This window comes from Thalassophryne amazonica, chromosome 20 (assembly GCF_902500255.1).
Source record: "Thalassophryne amazonica chromosome 20, fThaAma1.1, whole genome shotgun sequence".
In the NCBI taxonomy this organism is placed as follows: Eukaryota; Metazoa; Chordata; class Actinopteri; order Batrachoidiformes; family Batrachoididae; genus Thalassophryne; species Thalassophryne amazonica.
The window spans coordinates 48,009,141-48,030,309 of NC_047122.1; the positions used below are offsets into that span (position 1 = coordinate 48,009,141).

A 21,169-nucleotide genomic window follows, 5' to 3' on the forward strand; every position below is an offset into this window, starting at 1 on the left:
AGTTTGTGCTTTAATTATAAACTGAGAACTGGCAGCTAGCTTAACTTCAAAGATGGATATTCAAATGTGATGGGGTATTCTTTTCTTTTTTTTATATTGAAATATAGCATTTGATCAGAGTCAAAGGTCAAAACTTGATTTCATTGTCAGGGAAAATTCAGTGTCATCACACTCATGAAAATCCACACATATGATATAATAGGTGAGATTGATTGTAGTAATACCTCAGCTTCTGAGCGAGTGGTACCTTAGAGCTCATAGAAGCCTTGCAAAATCATTTGACACTAAAATGAAGATGGTATTTGGGTTTAGTTTCTCACCAGCATACCATATGTCTGCACCAAATTTTGTGTGAGGGAGAAAGAAAAAAATCAGACATCAACCAGTAGGAAAAAAGTATTTTTATTATTCATCAGTATAAAACATTCAAAAAGGTTGTGCAACATTAACATCATCAGTAATTTACAAAGTGCTTTTCACGTGTGCAAAATAGAATCTCGTGTTTTCTAGGTATTCAAGTAAATAAATTTGGGCTTTAGGTGACTGATGTTGACACACTGCAGTAGGTATGCACCTAACACCCATCCTTTCATTTTAAAGTTTTCTTATAAAGTCCATTTTTCTGGGTAAACAGATGTCGTGTGTGTGATCTTGAAATCCAGTGGAGCTACAATTTACCGAGGATGAGGCACAAAGTACGTACAAGATGTTCAGCTTCAGCCGAGTTTCTCCAACACGGTGTCCAGCAGGACCAGTTCGGTACACTCTGACTTGGTTTCATCTGCGGCTCTTCGTGTGGGAGTGTGACAGACTTCATGTTTTCGGCCTGAGCGGCGGTGATGGTGTGTGTTGGCTTACAGACAGATATGTTTGGCATACTTGTGTGTGTGATTGGAGTTCTATACATCGACCGGGTGCTGCATGTGTGTGTGCTGTGTATGTCTGTGGGGGCAGCAGGCTTGGAGCAGCACCTTGCGGATGTCTTTGTTCCTCAGACTATAGAGCAGGGGGTTCAGCAGGGAGCTGCCAGCCGCTGGCACCAAGGTGGCATAGGTGTACAGAGGAGGGCTGGAGGCATCGCCCAACAACCCCCAAAGGGAGAAGGGCATCCAGCAGCCCACAAACACACTGAGGACCAGGAACAACCTGGAGAAACCCCTCCCACTGCCGTGTTTACTTGCATATGATTGATTGCCGGGTAGGAAGTGCCTCTGGGTTGCAATGGCGTGAGCGTGGCGTCTAGCCACACGGCAGATCCCAGCATACAATTGTAAGGTGACCACGACAACCACCAAGAAGGCACTGCACAGGAGTGATAGGTATGTCCGGGTCAGAGGTCGTGCTACAGAGCATGATTTTGGCTTTCTAAGACAGTGCCATCCCATAGCTGGTCCCGCCCCTATTACACAAGCGCCCAACCAGACGAGCAGCAGCAGCACAGCGGCCCAGCGACGAGATTGTCCTGAGCCGTAGGTGAGGGCGTAGCTTAAAGACAGGTAGCGGTCCAGTGCGACGCCCATCAGGCTACAGAGCGAGGCAGTCAAGGACGTAACCAGCAGCCCTGAGATCATTAACTCAGACCAATCGCTGGGCTCCATGCAGAACAGGAAGAGGAAGTGCAGGATCAAAGCCACCCCAGCTAGGAGATCCGCCAACCCGAGGCTAGCCAGCAAAAAGAAAACGGGGGCACGGAGAGTGGGTGTGGCCAAGATGGCAGTTACCACTATGGCGTTCTCTGTGGCAATGAGAGTTCCTGAAACACAGAGGGCCACACCCCACACACTAAGGGGAGGGACTTGATATGGGGGTGAGTCATCCAGTTGGTCAACAAGAAAGATTGGATCAGTGCCTGAGGACTCTTCCCAGCCGGAGTCAGAGGCGTTTAGGACCATGACTGGTTTGCAGTCACTGGCACACAACCTAAGGGGAAACAAAAAAGAAGAGACTGACATGAGCTCTGGGTCACTACAGCTGCCAATCATTTAAATATTGTCCCTTTGAAATCCTCTGAGGTGCTGGATCAGGCTTAGCCATACAGAACTATAACTCAATAGCTTGAATGTCTCAGTTTTTGAATGTTTACAGATGATAAAGCTTTATTCTGTTCTTTTGTATTTTCTTTGAGGATTGTTTTTTGACAGAAAATGGGGAATATTGTTTGTTTTCACTGGCATTTGTTAGCAGGATAACTCAAATGGTAATGAACAGATTTCAACAAAATTGGGCGAGCAGATAAAGAATGTTCTGACAAATAAGTGATTGCATTGTTGAGGTGATCTGAAATATATTCTGGAACTGAAATTTAGAAGAATTTTTGGCATGTAGCAACATTTAACTCAAAGTTGTGAGAGGACATTGATGAAATTTGAATTTGATGTGGAACACATTTTGGATTATTTATGTATATATTTTATTTAAGTGTGTGCAAGAGTCTGTGAACTCCCCATACTTAGATTAGCTGTAGAACAAGTCTTCCTGGATTATTACCAATAATTATTTATACATACGTATTTGTCATATTGCTGCCTAACACTAAGGTCTGATCCCTTGGGCACGTATAAAACTTAACTTCATCCAGCTTCATTGTACATCTGTCCTCACATATAATGTTTGAACACCGTGTTCCACTAAATGAATTGTAACTCATCTGTGGCTTATTAATGTGACATCTTTCCAGATAAACCTATACTGTGCATCTGAAAAGTATTCACAGCATCTCACTTTTTACACATATTATGTTACAGCCTTATTCCAAAAATGGAGCAAATTCATGTTTTCACTCTACATTCTACTCACAACACACCATAATGACATGAAAAATTTTTTAAATTATTAAAAAGAAAAAGCTAAGAAATCACGTGTACATAAGTATTCACACCCTTTGCTCAATACTTTGTTGATGCACCTTTGACAGCAATTACAGCCTCAAGTCTTCTTGAATATGATGCCACAAGCTTGATGTACCTATCTTTGGGTAGTTTTGTTCATTCCTCTTTGCAGCACCTCTCAAGCTCCATCAGGTTGGATGGGGAGCGTCGGTGCACAGCTATTTTCAGATCTCTCCAGAGATGTTCAGTCAGATTCAGGTCTGGGCTCTGGCAGGGTCACTCAAGGACATTCACAGAGTGTCCTGAAGCCACTCCTTTGATATCTTGGCTGTGTGTTTAGGGTCATTGTCCTGCTGAAAGATGAACCGTCGCCCCAGTCTGAGGTTGAGAGCACTCTGGAGCAGGTTTTCATTCAGGATGTCTCTGTATATTGCTGCATTCATCTTTCCCTCCATCCTGACTAGTCTCCCAGTTCCTGCCGCTGAGAAACATCCCCACAGTATGATGCCTGGTTTCCTCCAAAGATGATACATTTATGATACATTCATACATTTCAACCATTTTGGAATAAGGCTGTAAAACACTGTTGAAAAAGTGAAAAGCTGTGAATACTTTCTGGATACACAGTAACAATATCATACTTATTCCAGGAATTTGGCTAAGAACAGACGTGTGTTCTGTCTGTGGTATGTTCACTGCATGATCTTTTGCAGCACATGTCAAAATGCTCTTCAAAAGGGAGAGGAAACAACATTCCTCTTACGTTAACTTTGTGTTTATTATGCGTTTAATTCTGAATATTGTTTGCGTGTGCATCGCTCTGATGTCCTGTTTTCAAAGTTGATGTATTTTTAGTCTTCATGGAATATTTAACAGATGGTTGCATGTTGCAGACAGTAAAGCAATGTTTCCCCCATAAATCCAATGAAGTTGATTTGCTCAATAACACAAGTTTTGTCCGGTCTGACAGTAAGGAGGTGTTTCCCAGTTCCTGTTGTGTAACAGCTCCAGGATCCCCGAACGCACCGCACGCACACACAGACGTAACGCAATCTTACCTTAAAGAGGGTTCCTCGTATAGGAATCTCGTCTTAAAATCTCACTGGTGAAGAGATGCTTGTCCGTCTTCGTTGATGCGCGTGATCAGTTTAAATAAGAAGGACGGTCCGTGTTTGTCAAAGCTCGCGCGCAGATTTCATCTCCTCTTCGATCTCAGCGGAGCTCTTGCAAGAGCTAGAATGGATGCTCGTGCGCGCGGGACCATCACCAAGAGGGCTCGTCTGACGTCACCGATCGCCTCTCTCCGCCAATCAAGTGCCGGCGTTGAGAAACGGAGGGGCACGAGGGAGGGGATGGGTGGCGTGTAATTTCATTCAGAAAAATGCGGCATCTTTGCGGCCCCTCCCACTGCGGTTGTGTCTTGTTCTTATTTATTTATTTTTTGTATTTTTTTTGGAAATGACCACCAGCCCCCCTGCCCCTCCCCACCGCCAGCCCAATCGCACGTACGCGGGGTGGGGAGGGCTGCCGCTGTCCGTGGTGCTGAAGCCCATCACGGTGACTCACGCGGCGATCTGCACGCCACTCATACATCAATACGCAGCTCAATTTTCTGACCAAACAACACAAGCACGCGGGCACGTGCTCTAGCCACAGTATCAACATTTAGTGTGGGTGTACATGCTGATAAAATATTCACTCCCCTCTGTGTGTCTGTTGATTTCTGATTTCTTTTCCTCACTCGCTGCCTCACGCACACTAAACGGATTGCGCAGAGCCGTGGCTAATTAAGTGATTTCCCGCTTAAAAGTCGGCGTGGGAGCTCAGATCGACGTGTTGAAGGGAATCTCAGCTCGTTCAATCCATATTAGGACACGCAATTCCGGGTTATACTCCCCCCTTCCACGTCACTGACACAATGTGAAGCGTGAGTGTGTCACCTTCAAACAGGCGAACTTGTCTCACTTTCTTTACGTAATTCAGTCCGCTCTCCAGCCTAAGGACAGACTCCCTGCTCCGGTCTTAATAGTGTCGGTACTCGCAAAATCAATAATCTCTCACTAGATTACGTCATTACAAGTCGATAAAATCGTCTGCTGGTCCTTCTAGTATAAACACTGTGACTGATTCATATGCATGATCATGTGTGCACATTTGTTCTGTTATGCTTAAAAATGTTTTTGTTTAAAACGAGACTTTTCGGTGCCTTGAGATATAAATTACAGCACTACCACCCATTCGTTGTTCGCTGGTTTGTTGCCAATTAGTGGGAGTAGGACTGTGTTGAACGATGCAGAATATCCCTCTTCTTCAAGTCCAAGTAACAAATCAGCCGCCCTGCAGTGCCAAGATGCACAGATCTATCCAGACTCGTGTGAAAGTGTGTGTGTGTTGGGGGGTGGAATTGACCGTTGAAACTGTCATGATGTTTTTTTTTTTGGGGGGGGGGGGTGCTTGTCACACCTGATTTAAAGACTACGCCCACCCCAGCTGTGCGTCACTGCAGAGAGGTCCGCGCCACAAAGCTGCACCTTGAAGTCCACAGACTGGTGGTTCAATTGTGTATTTCCAAAAGAGGGTTGTTATTGTTGTTTGTTCTTTGCTTTTGGTTAATTCCACAAACAACAGTTAACCTTCAGACATTCACATTACAATCCACGATCGGAATGTGCAATAAATAGTTTGATTATATGTGCAATGCTATCAAAACCATTGGGGGCAATAATTCAGACCCCATGCAGTGCTAAAGAGCTTTTTAAAGTAGCATTATCTGGACATTTATCTTCAATTTATTTCTTCTAATATGATTATTATTTTTAAATGCAGCTCTTCATGCCGACTTGCGCCCGTTTTAATCTGAGCGATTTCCTTCGAGATAATCAAATTCTCTGATTCCGATTATTTCGTTTAGCCTTGTGTCTTGTGGTCAGATAAGATAAATGCTGGAATGTGTCATATTTTTGCAAACATCACTTTTTTTTATTTACATTTAATTACCTTTCTTGGTAGAAGTAACAATCAGGTCCATAAATATTTGCACAGGCACACTTTTTTTTGTTTGGTTTGTCTCGCACCCCTTAAACATGGAGGTGAAATTAAATAAGTATAGATGTTCTTGCGGAGAGTTAAATGAATTACATATGCATGTGGCAATCAATACTGATATCATCAACTCTGAGAAACAACCCAACCACTTTGCAAGGTTTACACTGAGTAATAAAATAGAGCATTATTCGTCATTTGACATCTGTCCTCTGCAATTAATGACTAACCCAAGCCTAACTGATGGTTACACAATACTATTCAGAAGCAGGGGCAGCCACAGGCCTGTAGGGACCAACCTTAGGTCTATAGACAGCCTTGGTCAAAAGCAGTGAAAAGTACTCGTATGTATGTACTCGTATGTTGTTTCTTCTTGTTTCTTGAGAAAGCCCAGGCAGACACAAGGAGAACATGCAGGGGAGGTGATGGTTAATGGTTAAGCCTTGGGCTTGAGACCAGAGAATCCTCTGTTCAAATCCCAGTCTGATCGGAAAATCACTAAGGGCCTTTGGGCAAGGTCCTTATTTCCCTAGTTGCTCCCTGTGTGTAGTGGGCGCCTTGCATGGCAGCAGCCTGACATCGAGGTGAATGTGAGGCATTGATGTATAAGGCGCTTTGAGCATCTGCTGCAAATGGAAAAGTGCTATAAATGCAGTCCATTTACCAATGCATACTCCATAGACAGGAACTGGGCAATGCCACAATCAAGCTTTGGACTTTCTTCATATGATGCCATCTGATTTTCCTGACCAGGAATCAAACCCAGGTTATAGATATATAAACCTTATTTTTTCCTTAAAGCTACAGTGTGTAGAATTTGCTGTCATCTAGTGGTGAGGTTGCAGATTGCATTATGCCATCGCTGGTCATGATTTGTTTCTCTTCAAGTCTCAAACTTGTTAACCTGCACTAGAACCCAGTAGACAGAGGAGCAACCACTGATTCCTCGTCTTTATTCTTCAGTCTTCCAACTGTGCTGCAAAAATGCCAAGAATGCCCTTTTTTAGGCTACTGTATCAGCATGGTGGTGCAACAAGGTAGCCTCGCTCCCATGAGGGGCTCATTCTAAGCTCCTGAAAACATAACGCAGCTGATCTGCTCTGTGTTAGCCTGATCCCTGATCAGATCTCAGAAGCTAAGCAGTGCGGGAGCTGATTAGTACTTGGATGGAGACCTTTTTGGAACACCAGCGGCTTGTGTGGTTTTTCCAGGTAAAAACTGGAGTTGCTGTCAGGAAGGGCATCCGGTGTAAAACTTGTGCCAACTACCAATGTGGATTTGGCTGTATCCGCTGTGGCGACCCCGAACACAAAATGGGAGCAGCCGAATGAACAATAACAAGTTATAGGTGATTATACACTCAGATGGAGACTATACTGTGTCCTGAACATTTTGATACAGAGACATAGTCAAAATGGGAAAATGAGCCATTTTTAAGTCTATACAGTACTTCATTCTGATTATATCTCTGCCATGTTCTTACAGCGTCTAATACATTTCTACTAATTTCTCACCATGTGTAGTTCATTCTTATGTTTTTACTACAACACACATCGCACTATAGTTTTATTGCATTCTGTGCCACGTGCTGCAATTTTTTATTCATTCTACAAGTTTTCATGTGTACACATGTAGATTTAACAATAAACTGCAGTCAGAAAAACAGCTCTCCTGCTTAATGTGCCATCTTGTATTTGAACACACACTCAAATATACTGTGTGCATGCATGAATGCCGGAATATGGTTTGAGATGAACCTTGATTTGTTCAAGGATTTGGAGTAAAATGTTTGTTTTTTGGGGGGGGGGGGGGGGGGCAACATGGACGGCAACCGGCACATTTCACAAAGCAGTCCACAGGACTGCTGGTGGGAGCACCAAACTTGTATATATTTAAAGAAGTCTCTACTGGTTTAATTATGTTGTAAATATGTCAGTACACTCATTACCACATCCTTACTAAGTTCTTTGTGTTTCCTGATTTGACCACTCTTCAATACGTATTTTTTTAACGTGTCCAAAGCTAAGACCGCATCCTCCACATTCATAGAAGCCACACCACATCTTTGTCTGTTTCTATTGTGTTCCTACTACATTGTAAAAGCTATTACTGTGTCCACCCAATTCTGGAAAAGTGGCTGAGTGGGGTTAAATGAGCAGATGGTTATGAATGTTATATTGCATTTGTGCTAATAAACACCCCAAACATCTTACACACTGTAGTAGAGCTTGACTGATCTATTGGTTGGCCGATAATACTGGCTGATGTGAGCCTTTCACAAACATAACGGTATCAGCATTTTTTCCCAGATATGAAAACTTTTATTTTATCGAATGAACTATGCAGAAAAACCATTTGGCTGTTGGAAATGGTGCAGTTTTGATCTGCATTGTTTACAATGCAGTCAAACATGGCTGGGACCCCATTACCCCTTGGTCAAATTAGCTACAAAAGACAGAGGCAGAGCAATTAGCAACCATACATTTTCAATCAAAGTCTGCTTTTTACAGTGACAATAGGCAAGTGGCCACTACGCCACCAGCAAGGCAGGACCAAAATACATGAGAAGTCAGTTTTATGCAAATGCTGAGTGATGTGACACGGCCACTGCTAATCCAAGTTAAGGCGGCGTAACAGCAACATGATGGCAGTGTGACGGCAGTATTATGTATGTATGTACATCCTTGATTGTTGGTTATATTTTTAGTTATTTATAATAAAGTTCACATTTAAACTGTAAGACATCAAAACTTAGAAGGGTTTGATATACTCCTTTGTTATACAGGTTTGATAATGAAATGTTAGGAATCATCGCCATTTTTATGCATATATTGGCAGTTATATCTGCATTGTAAATTTTTTATTCCCCAATACTGTTATCCCCTATCCCCAAAAAATCCATATCAGTTAGGCTCCACACTGTTGCTATAAGTGAAGATTATCTGGAATTTATTATGGCTTTACTTCAATTTGAATGACCATATTTTTGGATACGGGACTGAAAACATTTTAGAAAACACTATATTAGTTTCCTGGTCACACGATATGGATTAAAATAGGCCTGAAGGTACAACCCCAATTCCAATGAAGTTGGGACATTGTATAAAATGTAAATAAAAACAGAATACAGTGATTTGCAAATCCTCTTCAGCCTACATTCAACTGAATACACCACAAAGACAAGATATTTAATGTTCAAACTGATAAACTTTATTGTTTTTGTGCAAATATTTGCTCATTTTGAAATGGATGCCTGCAACACGTTTCAAAAAAGCTTTGACAGTGGTGTGTTTACCACTGTGTTACATCACCTTTCCTTCTAACAACACTCAATAACACTCAACAATTTGGGAACTGAGGACATTAATTGTTGAAGCTTTGTAGGTGGAATTCTTTCCCATTCTTCCTTGATGTACGACTTCAGTTGTTCAACAGTCCGGGGTCTCCGTTGTTGTATTTTTCGCTTCATAATGCGCCACACATTTTCAATGGGCGACAGGTCTGGACTGCAAGGCAGGCCAGCAGTCTAGTACCGGCACTCTTTTGTATTACAAAGCCACGCTGTTATAACACGTGCAGAATGTGGCTTGGCATTGTCTTGCTGAAATATGTAGGGACGTCCCTGAATAAGATGTTGCTTGGATGGCAGCAGTGTTGCTCCAAAACCCGGATGTACCTTCAGCATTGATGGTGCCTCACCAGATGTGTAAGTTGCCCATGCCAGGGGCACAGATGCTGGCTTTTGAACTTTGCATTGGTAACAATCTGGATGGTCTTTTTCCTCTTTTGTCCGGAGGACACAATGTCCATGATTTCCAAAAAGAATTTGAAATGTGGACTCATCAGACCACAGCACACTTTTCCACTTTGCGTCTGTCCATTTCAAATGAGCTCAGGCCCAGAGAAGGCGGCAGTGTTTCTGGATGTTGATGTATGGCTTTGCTTTGCATGGTAGAGTTTTAACTTGAACTGGTAGATGTAGCGCCGACTGTGTTACTGACAATGGCTTTCTGAAGTGTTCCTGAGCTCACGCGGTAAGATCCTTTACCCATGATGTTGGTTTTTAATGCAGTCCCGCCTGAGGGATCGAAGGTCATGAGCATTCAATGTTGGTTTTCAGCCTTTTCGCTTACGTGTAGAAAGTTCTCCAGATTCTCTGAATCTTCTGATTATATTATGGGCTGTAGATGATGGAATCCCTAAATTCCTTGCAATTGAACGTTGAGAACATCTGTTCTTAAACTGGTGGACTATTTTTTTCATGCAGTTGTTCACAAAGTGGTGATCCTCACCCCATCTTTGCTTGTGAACGAACTGAAGCTTTTGGGGATTTCCTTTTATACCCATCATGACACTCACCTGTGGAATATTCCAAACAGGTGTTCTTTGAGCATCATCAACTTTCCCAGTCTTTTTTTTCCCCAGTCCCCAGCTTTTTTGAAATGTGTTGCAGGCATCCATTAAAAATGAGCAAATATTGCACAAAACAAAAAAGTCTATCAGTTTGAACATTAAATATCTTGTCTTTGTGGTGTATTCAGTTGAATATAGGTTGAAGAGGATTTGCACAATCATTGTATTCTGTTTTTATTTACGCTTCACACAACGTCCCAACTTCATTGGAATTGAGGTTGTATGAAAAGCACTGTGTTTTTACTCATTCGGCATTCATCAGGATCTATACTTTTGGCACTTTAGTTACTGCTGTGTACTAAGGACAGGTGTGTGTGTGTGTGTGTGGGGGTGCTTCTGAGGTAAATGGGTGTCAGTCTGTCCTAACTGGTGTGCATTTCAGGAGGCTGAGATGGGCCCAGTCAGTTGCTAGGAACAAGTTTATTTTGTTGCTCATGTACACAGGTTTTGGTGTCTCACGTCCTGTCTTATACAGCCAGGATGCCACATTCTCCAGCGCTAACCCCCTTTTATAAATTTGGATACTTTCTGGAGGACTTATCTAAATACTGGTGGTTGTTGTTTTTTATTTGGTTTCTGCACGCCGAGGCCTGCCTGCTCAGAGTTGGTCAGAAGCAGGTGTAGGTGGTCTGTGGTGCATCATGCAGGAGTTGAAAGTCCTCTTCACCTCGCTGGGCTCCTTGCAGCAGTGCCCATTGTGCACTCACAGTCAGGTAGGAACACAGCCATGTGTCTTTAATAGATTGACATTTGAAGCTGAGTGTCTTTCCCTTTGGCATAAAATCTATTGAAGTGAATTTCCACTTTGCATCTATGTCTCTTTTTTGACTCTCACTCACCTCTAACTTTTAACAAATTGTAAAGGAGTGCAAAAGTAATAATTATGTGAATTATTCCCTGACTTGCTGCACTCTGAAAAGTATCTTGCAATGAATAAACTTTTGCAGTTTTCTGCGGTCAGATATTGCATCTGTCAATCAATTTTGTTTGCTGACAGACTGTTCGCAAGCTGAGTCATGTGACCTCGTGTTGGAGGACTCATGCTCAACCTGACAGGCTGTGTCTGGACGCTTTGTCCAGATGTAACGCACACCCAACACCACACTCAATGCCTCTGATAGTAATTGACTCATCACAGCAGCTTGAAAACCAGACTGTTCTTGCTTGTACAGCTGAATGAATTATTCAGCAGACGATGCCGTAGACAAGACAAATAAAATGATTGTTCTGCTTCCAGGTACATGAACAGGCATGTGCAGGAAATGATGATCGCAGTTCAGCAGACAGCCCTATGAGCTGCAGCTTTACCAAAGAGCCTGAGTTGTGCACAGGTAGTGAAATAACTCTGCAAACTGATGGCAACACTTCTCCTCAGCCTCAGTAATTTACTGGTTTTTGCTGCACCTTTTATTTCCCCCAGTTGTAGGAGAAGGCAGCAGCTGGGGAAGTTGAGGTCTACTCAGGTGAGTCAACTGTATTGATCATCTCCTGCATGAAAATGTTCCCCAAACTCATTGATTCCCAGAAACTATTGCATCCTCATCACCGTTTCTCACTTCTGATGGTCCTCCTTTCCCTTCAACCCAGAATGGACCTTCAGGTTTCCCTAGGCCAGGTTTTGACATGTCCAGTTTCATCGGAGGCATCATACTGGTGCTGTGTCTGCCGGCGGGTGGCTTCTTCGCCAATGCGCTTCCTCAAATTCAAAGAACAGAGCAACTACAACCCCATGTGAGTTTTTGCTCAGCTGCATTACCTCAGTTTTTAGAGATGTACATTTAAATCGTGTCAAAGTATAGCTAGTTTGATCCACAGTGACCCCTAATGCCAGGATTAGCTCACAGCACCCAATCGAAACTCCTTTTAAATTATTTAATTCTCTTCCTCACATCCATCCACAAAGTCTCTTTCTTGTGACACAGTGAGCAGCCATAATGAAGACGTGATGTATGAAGGCGAGACGACTGAGGACAGCAGATCATTGACTCATCCTGTGGTGATGTCTCCTCTCTCTCTCTGAGCTCTATTAATGTGTGTGTTTGACCTCACGGACAACCTTTTGGGATTAATGTGCAGAAGAAGTAATTTTTCATAAACTATTGCATTGAAAAGTGTATGAGCTGTGTGTATGCATTTTAAGTTTGTTCTGAAGACATTTTTTGCTCTCTGATTAATTCTGAACTCAGTACTTTCTCAGCGCTTGCAGTGATTTATGTTTGTGACCACCATAAATTCAAACTGATAATCAGTTAGCTCAGACAATCAGCTTCGTAGTCAACGTTGTAACAACACAGATACTTGTGTTAAAGCTCCCTAACATTTTACTGTGCAAATCTACACTGTAAATGCAAGCGAAGATTAAATCAGACTAAGTTCTGACAGTTCTTCTAAACTTGCAAAAACATAACCTGAAATCACCCATAATGACAACCTGGATTTGTTTTTTTCACCCTCAGTCACCATGTAGGGAGCAGTTATGCAATCAATAATTAATAATACTGTCACTTGTTGAGGGAAAACAGATGCTTAGAATGTAATATTAGAGCTACAGTGTGTATGATTTAGTGTCATCTAGTGGTGAGGTTGCAGGTTGCATTATGCTGTTGCCGGTCACAAATTTGTTTCTATTTCATGTTTTTACTTCATTGGTGACAAGGATTCATGCTCTCTTGCTTTCTTTTTTGTTTGCAATATCTATTATCCCCCTGTACTAGTTCCCAGTAGACAGCGTATAGGGGAGCATCCGCTGGTTTTTCTTCTTTTTTCATCAGTCTTCCAGCTGCACTGAAAAATGTGATTGGCACAGTAAGTATGTCCATTTGGGGCTACTGTATAAATAAGCTGGTATAACATGACAGCTTCCATGAGGGGCATGAGGGGGCCCCGCTCCTATGTTAATATGAAGGACTCTTTCTAAGCTCATTGGGGGGGATCATTGCTGCAGGAAATTTATTATACAGTAACACACAGATGGTTATGAATACTATGTTACATTTATGCTATTGAAGACCCCTAAATCATGCACACTGTAGCTTTAAAGACTTTAGTCTTTTATAAATACTTTGGATATCGCATTCAGTAATAATCTAATGATTTGTATGTTTCTCTCTGGTTTGAATTTGTTGATTCTCATTGTTGCAGGTTATTATACACTCATGGATTGATAGTTATGAATACTATGTTCCATTTATGCTTTTAAACACCCCTAAATCCTGCACGCTGGAGCTTTAAAGACTTTAGTCTTTTATAAATACTTTAATTCGGTAATATTCTAATGATTTGCATGTTTGTCTCTGGTTTCAATTTGTTGATTCATTATTGCAGGTGATTATACACTCATGAATAGATGGTTATGGATACTATTTTCCATTTATGCTAATAAATGCCTGTAAATCCTACACAATTTGCATATAGCATTCAGTAATAATCTAATGATTTGCATGTTTGTCTCTGGTTTGAATTTGTTGATTCATTGTTGCAGGTGATTAGTTACTCATGAATATATGGTTATGATTGCTATGTTACATTTACGTATACTAATAAATGGCTGTAAATCCTACACACTTTGCATGCGTGTTTGTTTCTTGTTTGGATTTGTTGATAGGTTAAAGTCTTTTTAAAATAAAATGTATGAGTCAGATTTTTGTTTTCATTGTTTATATGTGTATTATACTGTAGAAAGCATTAAACATTGTATCTGGTCAACTAGTTCATTGTGATATAATGTGATCCTACAACCCCTGGCAATAATTATGGAATCACCAGCCTCGGAGGATATTCATTCAGTTGTTGAATTTTGTAGAAAAAAAAGCAGATCACAGACATGACACAAAACTAAAGTCATTTCAAATGGCAACTTTCTGGCTTTAAGAAACACTATAAGAAATCAGAAAAAAAAGATTGTGGCAGTCAGTAACGGTTACTTTTTAGACCAAGCAGAGGAAAAAAAATATGGAATCACTCAATTCTGAGGAAAAAATTATGGAATCACCCTGTAAATTTTCATCCCCCAAATTAACACCTGCATCAAATCAGATCTGCTCATTGACATTGACCCTATGTGTCTTTTTGCAAGGAATGTTTTTGCAGTTTTTGCTCTATGGCAAGATGCATTATCATCTTGAAAAATGATTTCATCATCCCCAAACATCCTTTCAATTGTCCAAAATATCAACATAAACTTGTGCATTTATTGATGATGTAATGACAGCCATCTCCCCAGTGCCTTTACCTGACATGCATCCCCATATCATCAATGACTGTGGAAATTTACATGTTCTCTTCAGGCAGTCATCTTTATAAATCCCATTGGAAAGGCACCAAACAAAAGTTCCAGCATCATCACCTTGCCCAATGCAGATTCGAGATTCATCACTGAATATGACTTTCATCCAGTCATCCACAGTCCACGATTGCTTTTCCTTAGCCCATTGTAACCTTGTTTTTTTCTGTTTAGGTGTTAATGATGCCTTTCGTTTAGCTTTTCTGTATGTAAATCCCATTTCCTTTAGGCGGTTTCTTACAGTTCGGTCACAGACGTTGACTCCAGTTTCCTCCCATTCGTTCCTCATTTGTTTTGTTGTACATTTTTCGATTTTTGAGACATATTGCTTTAAGTTTTCTGTCTTGACGCTTTGTCTTCCTTGGTCTACCAGTATGTTTGCTTTTAACAACCTTCCCATGTTGTTTGTATTTGGTCCAGAGTTTAGACACAGCTGACTGTGAACAACCAACATCTTTGCAACATTGCGTTGATGATTACCCTCTTTTAAGAGTTTGATAATCCTCTCCTTTGTTTCAATTGACATCTCTTGTGTTGGAGCCATGATTCATGTCAGTCCACTTGGTGCAACAGCTCTCCAAGGTGTGTTCACTCCTTTGTAGATGCAGACTAACAAGCAGATCTGTTTGATGCAGGTGTTAGTTTGGGGGATGAAAATTTACAGGGTGATTCCATAATTTATTCCTCAGAATTGAGTGATTCCATATTTTTTTCCTCTGCTTGGTCTAAAAAAGTAACCATTACTGACTGCCACATCTGTTTTTCTTGTTTCTTATAGTGTTTCTTAAAGCCAGAAAGTTGCCATTTGAAAATGACTATAGTTTTGTGTCATGTCTGTATCTGCTTTGTTTCTACAAAATTAAACAACTGAATGAACATCCTCCGAGGCGCAGTGATTCCATAATTTTTGCCAGGGGGTTGTAGCTGTATGATTTTTGGGATGCCATCAAAAGTCCAAGTCTGAATAGATATCACCAGCTGATTCACAAAGTTCTCTTTTTTTTCCTGACAAGTATTTGTTTGGAATTAATTACATGCTCAGCACATATTTGCCCAGAGTACCGGGAAAGTGTTGAACTGGTTTTGATGACAATCTGGGTGTGACAACAGAAAGGATCACAATCAATTATTGTCTCCATTAGGGTCCCTTCACATACAGTACGAATAAATATAAATATAAATAAATATGAATCAGGTGCGAATCACGGCGGCAATGCCCTCGTGGGTGGCTCAGGGGGGGCCCACCCAGGAAGAACCAAGATAACATTAATGCAAACTTTATACCTCCTGTCGGCTGCGAATGATGCACCGACAGGCATGAAAAAACTCAGGCATGCACACAAAGTTCAAGCTTGGCTGATGCAAGCGCACATGATTCAAATCCCTATAGTTTTTTGCAAAAAAATAAAAAGGTCGGATAGTTTTCTAACAGACCTCGTATTTAGTGGTATTAATATTCCGCGTTTACATTATGAATATGTACTAGATGTACGTTATGTATTAAATAGCGGTATTTAATTTGGCAACCTTGTTTAAAACTCGCGAAATTCGCATAATAAATCCCAACGCGAATATTTTCACCTTTACAGTATTTCAACAGGAAGGGAGAAGCTCCCTTTATTTCTCAGCTTATACATACAAACATGTTTTATACAAACCAGACAAGTGTAATTGGTGTGTCTACATGGGTATTACAAGCCTACTAATCTGCTTGATATTAAAGGAGGATAGGGACCAGAAGCAAAAATTCTCAACCCACATGGGAAAAGTTTATCCTAGCAGTTTCCCCTTTCATGTCACTTAAGGGATACTCTGGCAGAGGAAAATTGAAACTTGGAGGGGTGTGATAAGAGCTGTGGTAACAGTTAGTGCTTGTTGCTTATTATCAATGAAAAGAAAATACATAACTTTGATATCCAGGTCAGAAAAAAGAAAATACAGCAGAATTCTCAGGGGTGGGGGGTTGGGGGGGGGGGTTCGGTTGAATCCCCTCTATATACGGGCATGCACATCTACTGGTCTGGCGTGTCCAGCCGGCCCCGCATGCGTGTAGGACCTGACATGCTCAGTCTGTGTCTGTGTTATGTGAGATGTCAGCTAGTCTCTGGTCAGCAGCTGAGAGGCACCTTGCTGTGCTGTGTGCGCTCACACCTGCCTGTCTAGCCCCCATGTGATCATGTCCGTGCAGCATACATATAAGCATTTTATGCAAGTATGCCCCCCCAGCACACTACATGTGTTGGGGGGGGTGAACCACACGTACGCCACATGTGTTTCAGGGGGGGGGGGGGGGGGGGGGGGGGCGCACCTCGACACGCACACACAAGGGATACACATGCAGGCCACATGTGTGTTGCTTTTTGCAACGCCACACTCGTGGGAGCACTTATACAAATTTCACATCCAGCTCGAAAGTGATTGTCTGCTGACTGTTTTTGTGCTAACAGCGTGAATGGCCACACATTTTCTAAGTGCCAAGGGAGCGGTGTTAGATGTTCGCGTGTGTCACCTGGAATTTGATGGAAACCTGCCACGAGAGGGATTGAATAGGCCCACAGCACACACTGTCTTTCAGCCACTATGGTATGTGCAAATAGTTGTAACAACAGATGTACGAGGCGTTGGAGTCAGCTCTGATTTTTCACGATTGGCATGCAATTCCTCCTTCGTGCGCTAGTTGACTAAATCGTGTTATGTGTGAAGGAGCCCTTAAGGATGTAATGTTTACACTTGTGTCTGGTTGTTTGGATGTCACCAGAATAACTCACAACCTTTAGGGCAATTTTTATTAAACTTGGTGAAGGGGTGGGGCATGAGTTAAGGAAGATTCCATTAAAATTTGCATCAGATCTGGATTGTGTAATAGATTTATAGTGCATGGGATGTCACGTCATTTTGTGTTGTTATTATAACTCATGGGCAAGCTAATTACATATTAAGGTTGCTACATGCATATATTTAGCTATTAACAAGGTTAAATTGATGTTAAAACATGGTGGGACATTAAAATATTTAAGTGCCTATTATTCTATTTGTCAGCCACCAATTTTCTTGAAAAATTATTATAGGGTGGAACATGAGACAATGTCCAATGTCCACATATGTATGCATCACCTGGCTGCAGCAGCTAGATGGTTGGTTTTAGGAGGTGGAGATAAGGCCAAAGGCCAAAGTGCATGTTTCTAGACCTGACCAGGTCTAGAAACATGCACTTTGGCCTTTGGTGATGGCTAGTACCTGAACACATCAGTACTAGCCATCACCAAGGCCGAAGACTAGTTATCAAATATATTATGAGAAATTACAAATGTCATAAAACTAAAAAACATTCTGATCCTCATTGTCTCCAAGGTCACTCAAAGTTAGTTTGTGTGTAGTGGATAAACGGTGCTAGATATGTCCATAATTACTATTAGACATGAATAGTTAGTTATATGTGAGCAGCTGAATTTGACCTTGAGTGGCCCCAATGTCTTTGTCTCATGCGCCACCCTTATAATAATGTCGCTCAAGCCTTGATTGGTTTTAGTGGCCAAACTGTGCGGGATAGAGGCATGGTTACTATATGAGACATGGACAGGAAGCCATAAATGGCTTATGATATGCAACTTCTAATGTCACCTTGAGTGACCTTGAACATATTCAAGGTCAAATTTCAAAGCATTATACAAATAACAATATTAATAATAACTAATCATAACAATAATTATGTAATGCCTAAATAGATTTTTTTTCTCATTTGATTGGTGGTTTGTATGTCACATGGATTATTATGGATTATTCATCCCATTTGCCATTGTGTTCTATTTACTGTGCAATTTTGGTTGTATTTAGCAAGTAATTTTGGTTCTATACATTCTATACGTTGCTCACAGTAGCGGCAATGATGCATAGCTTAAAAACAAATGTGGCGGGATTTGTTTTTGCACGGCATCAGGTATGGACTACATCATTAGGATTGTTTTTGAACTATCTGACTGTTTTTACCAGTTTGGATTGGATTGCACTGTTATTCAAAGTTCGCGTTGGACTGTTTGGAACCTCTTGACGTCAAAGGACCAGTGACGCACACCAAAATGTAAGTGCCTTTTCTGTTGTTTATATATTATAAAATATCAAATGACAAGGATCTATTTTAGGTGTTATATAAAACAAATAATGATTATTCATTCAAACAATGGAAAGAATATTTCATGAAGTGAAAGATGCTTTGTTCCATTCCATCTTTTACCTCATGAAATATTCTTACCACTGCACTCGTAAACATTCATTACTTGTATACTAACGTGACACAAGCACAAAAGAAGCCAAGATGAAAAGGCCTGTTGATTTTGCACAAGCTTTACACCGGTGTCACCGACTGAATGGTCCCCCCTAAAAATCAGTCCACCCTGCCTTCACTGCGCATACATCATTAGCCGCGGTTCATGGATTATCACCTCGTTTCTGCTTCAAACTTCACTCCAGTCATCATCTATCTCAGTAACAGCTATCTGAAGCTTTTGTACAACAATCATTTCAAACATAAATTCAGCATTATTTCAACATAAAAAGATGGATGAACCGATCAGAGCGCTGCGGCTACACGAGCTGCTAGCTGATGCGTTCACTGTGCGTCGGTCATTTTAAAACGTCACAGAGTTTTGCCTCGTTACTGCTTAAAACGGCCTAGTTTTTTACTTTAGAATGATTTAAGAGGTTTTACCTTGTCATCTGATGGTTAATAATCCCATTAATCCATTTGGATGAAGAGAGTCAGACTCAGACAAGCTGCTGTGGTCACAAATGAGTAGGGATGTGAATTGTACAACAACTCACGATTCAATTCGATTCCGATTCTTGGGGTGACGATTTGATTCAGAATCGATTTTCAATTCAAAGAGGTCTGAGAAATAGTTACATTACTTAAAAAATGTTTATGTTTAAGAAAATGCAGCAAGTGATTCTAGATGTAAATTTACTTATCTGCTTTGCTCGTTCAGAGTTGGCTGGCAGTTTCGCAAAGCGCTGGTCAATAGTTGTCAGAGACCGCTGCTCTCCTCCTTTTAGTCATTCAGGGTTTTCACGTATCCCATAATCCCTTGCATGCCAGAGAGTTGCTGCAGTCAGAACAACATAGAGAATCTACACGTTGACAGTTGTAAATGAATATTATACTACAAAAATGTAATTTTTTTATGCTTTTCGTCACGTTAATAGAGATTGCTGCATGGTATACCCTGAAAAACTTGCTAAAACAATTATAACAAATAATCCGTGTCTGTTACGTTTAATCTGCGTGGACTTTAATAAGCGCAAACCGAATTTCAGACATATTATATATATTACTCTGGAACAAAGAGGACAAACAGTGTTGTAAAGAACAATAATCAAGACATTAAAGAAAAACTTCACTTCTCCCAGAACGACTTGATCAGGAAGCGAGTGTAGCTCACAGCAGCTCCCATTGAAAATAGTGGAGAGACAGCCTGCGATTCTCACGTTTACATAAAACGAACGCAATAACAATGTCTATAAACCCAGAGAATATATTCACGAGAGTTTTAGGCACAATATAAAAATAGTTTTATGTTGCGATGTTAATGGTGTTGTCCGTGTGCAGCAGTTAAAATACAGTGTGATCAGAGCGTCTCAGTGCAGTTCTCAATGTTACTGAGATCTCGCAGCGCGGCGACCTCTCCGAGATTTTGTGGGATTTGAAACCTGAAAAGCCTCAATGGCGTTGCATGTGGGCTTGCGGATTTGAAGTGTTTCCGAAGTACTTGACTTTCATTTTGCAGATTTTGCACACTGCATAAGTCATGTCAAGCTCCTTCTTACACAGCAAATAATAAAAATCCAAAATGCGCTCAAACATTTGTCTTCAGCAAAGACGGTGCTGGCTGAATTAGCTCTTCGTCTGCCATGCTAAGCTGCAGCCACTGAACTCTACGCTGGACCCTTCCCTCGCGGGGATGCTGTAGTATGGAAGCCGTTGCCTGACAAACAGTACACGCAGTGAGTAAGCAAGAAAATGTTTTAAAAAATGCTTTTTTAAAAATTGATTCTTGGACATTTTGGATCCATTCAGAATCGTAATAAATAGAATCGCAATTCAGACGTGAATTGATTTTTTTCCGGCACCCCTACAAATGAGGCATGCGCAGTGAAGGCAGGGGGACCGTTCGGTCTGCAACACTGGGTAGCCTTCCTGACACAACTCCACATTACATGGAGAATGGACAAGGGGCGGTCTTGTCCCAGGAACCTTCTGCTTTGCAAATAAGCGTACAAACTGGTTGGCCACCACCCTGCTCGCTTTTGGTGCCTCCCTTACATTTGGAATACGACCTGAAGGGCTTTTTTTTTTTTTTTTTGAATGCACCACCTCCCCTCAGCTTGAATGGTCTGACACAAAAAGTTTCCCAGCCAGAGTGGCTGTGGTCCAAGTGTGTTGACAAAGGACGGGGACTGAGCACAGGTCTGTCTGTGTGACTGTCCCTCCCGCTAACATGTCCAAAGAATATTTTCCCAGACTGAAGTTTTGGTTGGTTTTCAAACACAGACCTTTTATTTGTGTATTGTCGGAGTGTAGGCGGTGCAGTGTGTGTGTTTAACAGGTGCG

At 41.3% G+C, this 21,169-nt stretch overlaps 2 protein-coding genes across 2 annotated transcripts; one reads left to right on the forward strand and one right to left on the reverse strand.

The window, feature by feature from the left end:
- Nucleotides 1-383: 383 nt before the first annotated feature.
- On the reverse strand, nucleotides 384-3,989 carry gpr186 (G protein-coupled receptor 186). The gene is made up of 2 exons (XM_034161094.1): nucleotides 3,887-3,989; nucleotides 384-1,920 (listed from the first exon to the last, which is right to left on the reverse strand). Exon 2 carries the CDS (start codon nucleotides 1,890-1,892, stop codon nucleotides 900-902), a length of 993 nt encoding a protein of 330 aa, XP_034016985.1. The 5' UTR covers nucleotides 1,893-1,920; nucleotides 3,887-3,989; the 3' UTR covers nucleotides 384-899.
- Nucleotides 3,990-10,924: 6,935 nt separating this feature from the next.
- On the forward strand, nucleotides 10,925-12,018 carry cd164l2 (CD164 sialomucin-like 2). Its single transcript, XM_034160400.1, is given in 5 exon segments — nucleotides 10,925-10,991; nucleotides 11,281-11,307; nucleotides 11,310-11,365; nucleotides 11,871-11,969; nucleotides 11,971-12,018. Coding segments are annotated over 5 exon segments (297 nt in total).
- The last annotated feature ends 9,151 nt before the right edge of the window (nucleotides 12,019-21,169 follow it).

Coding starts and splice junctions, on each gene's coding strand:
- gpr186 (XM_034161094.1), bottom strand. CDS start 1,892: ATGGTCCTAAACGCCTCTGACTCCGGCTGGGAAGAGTCCTCAGGCACT.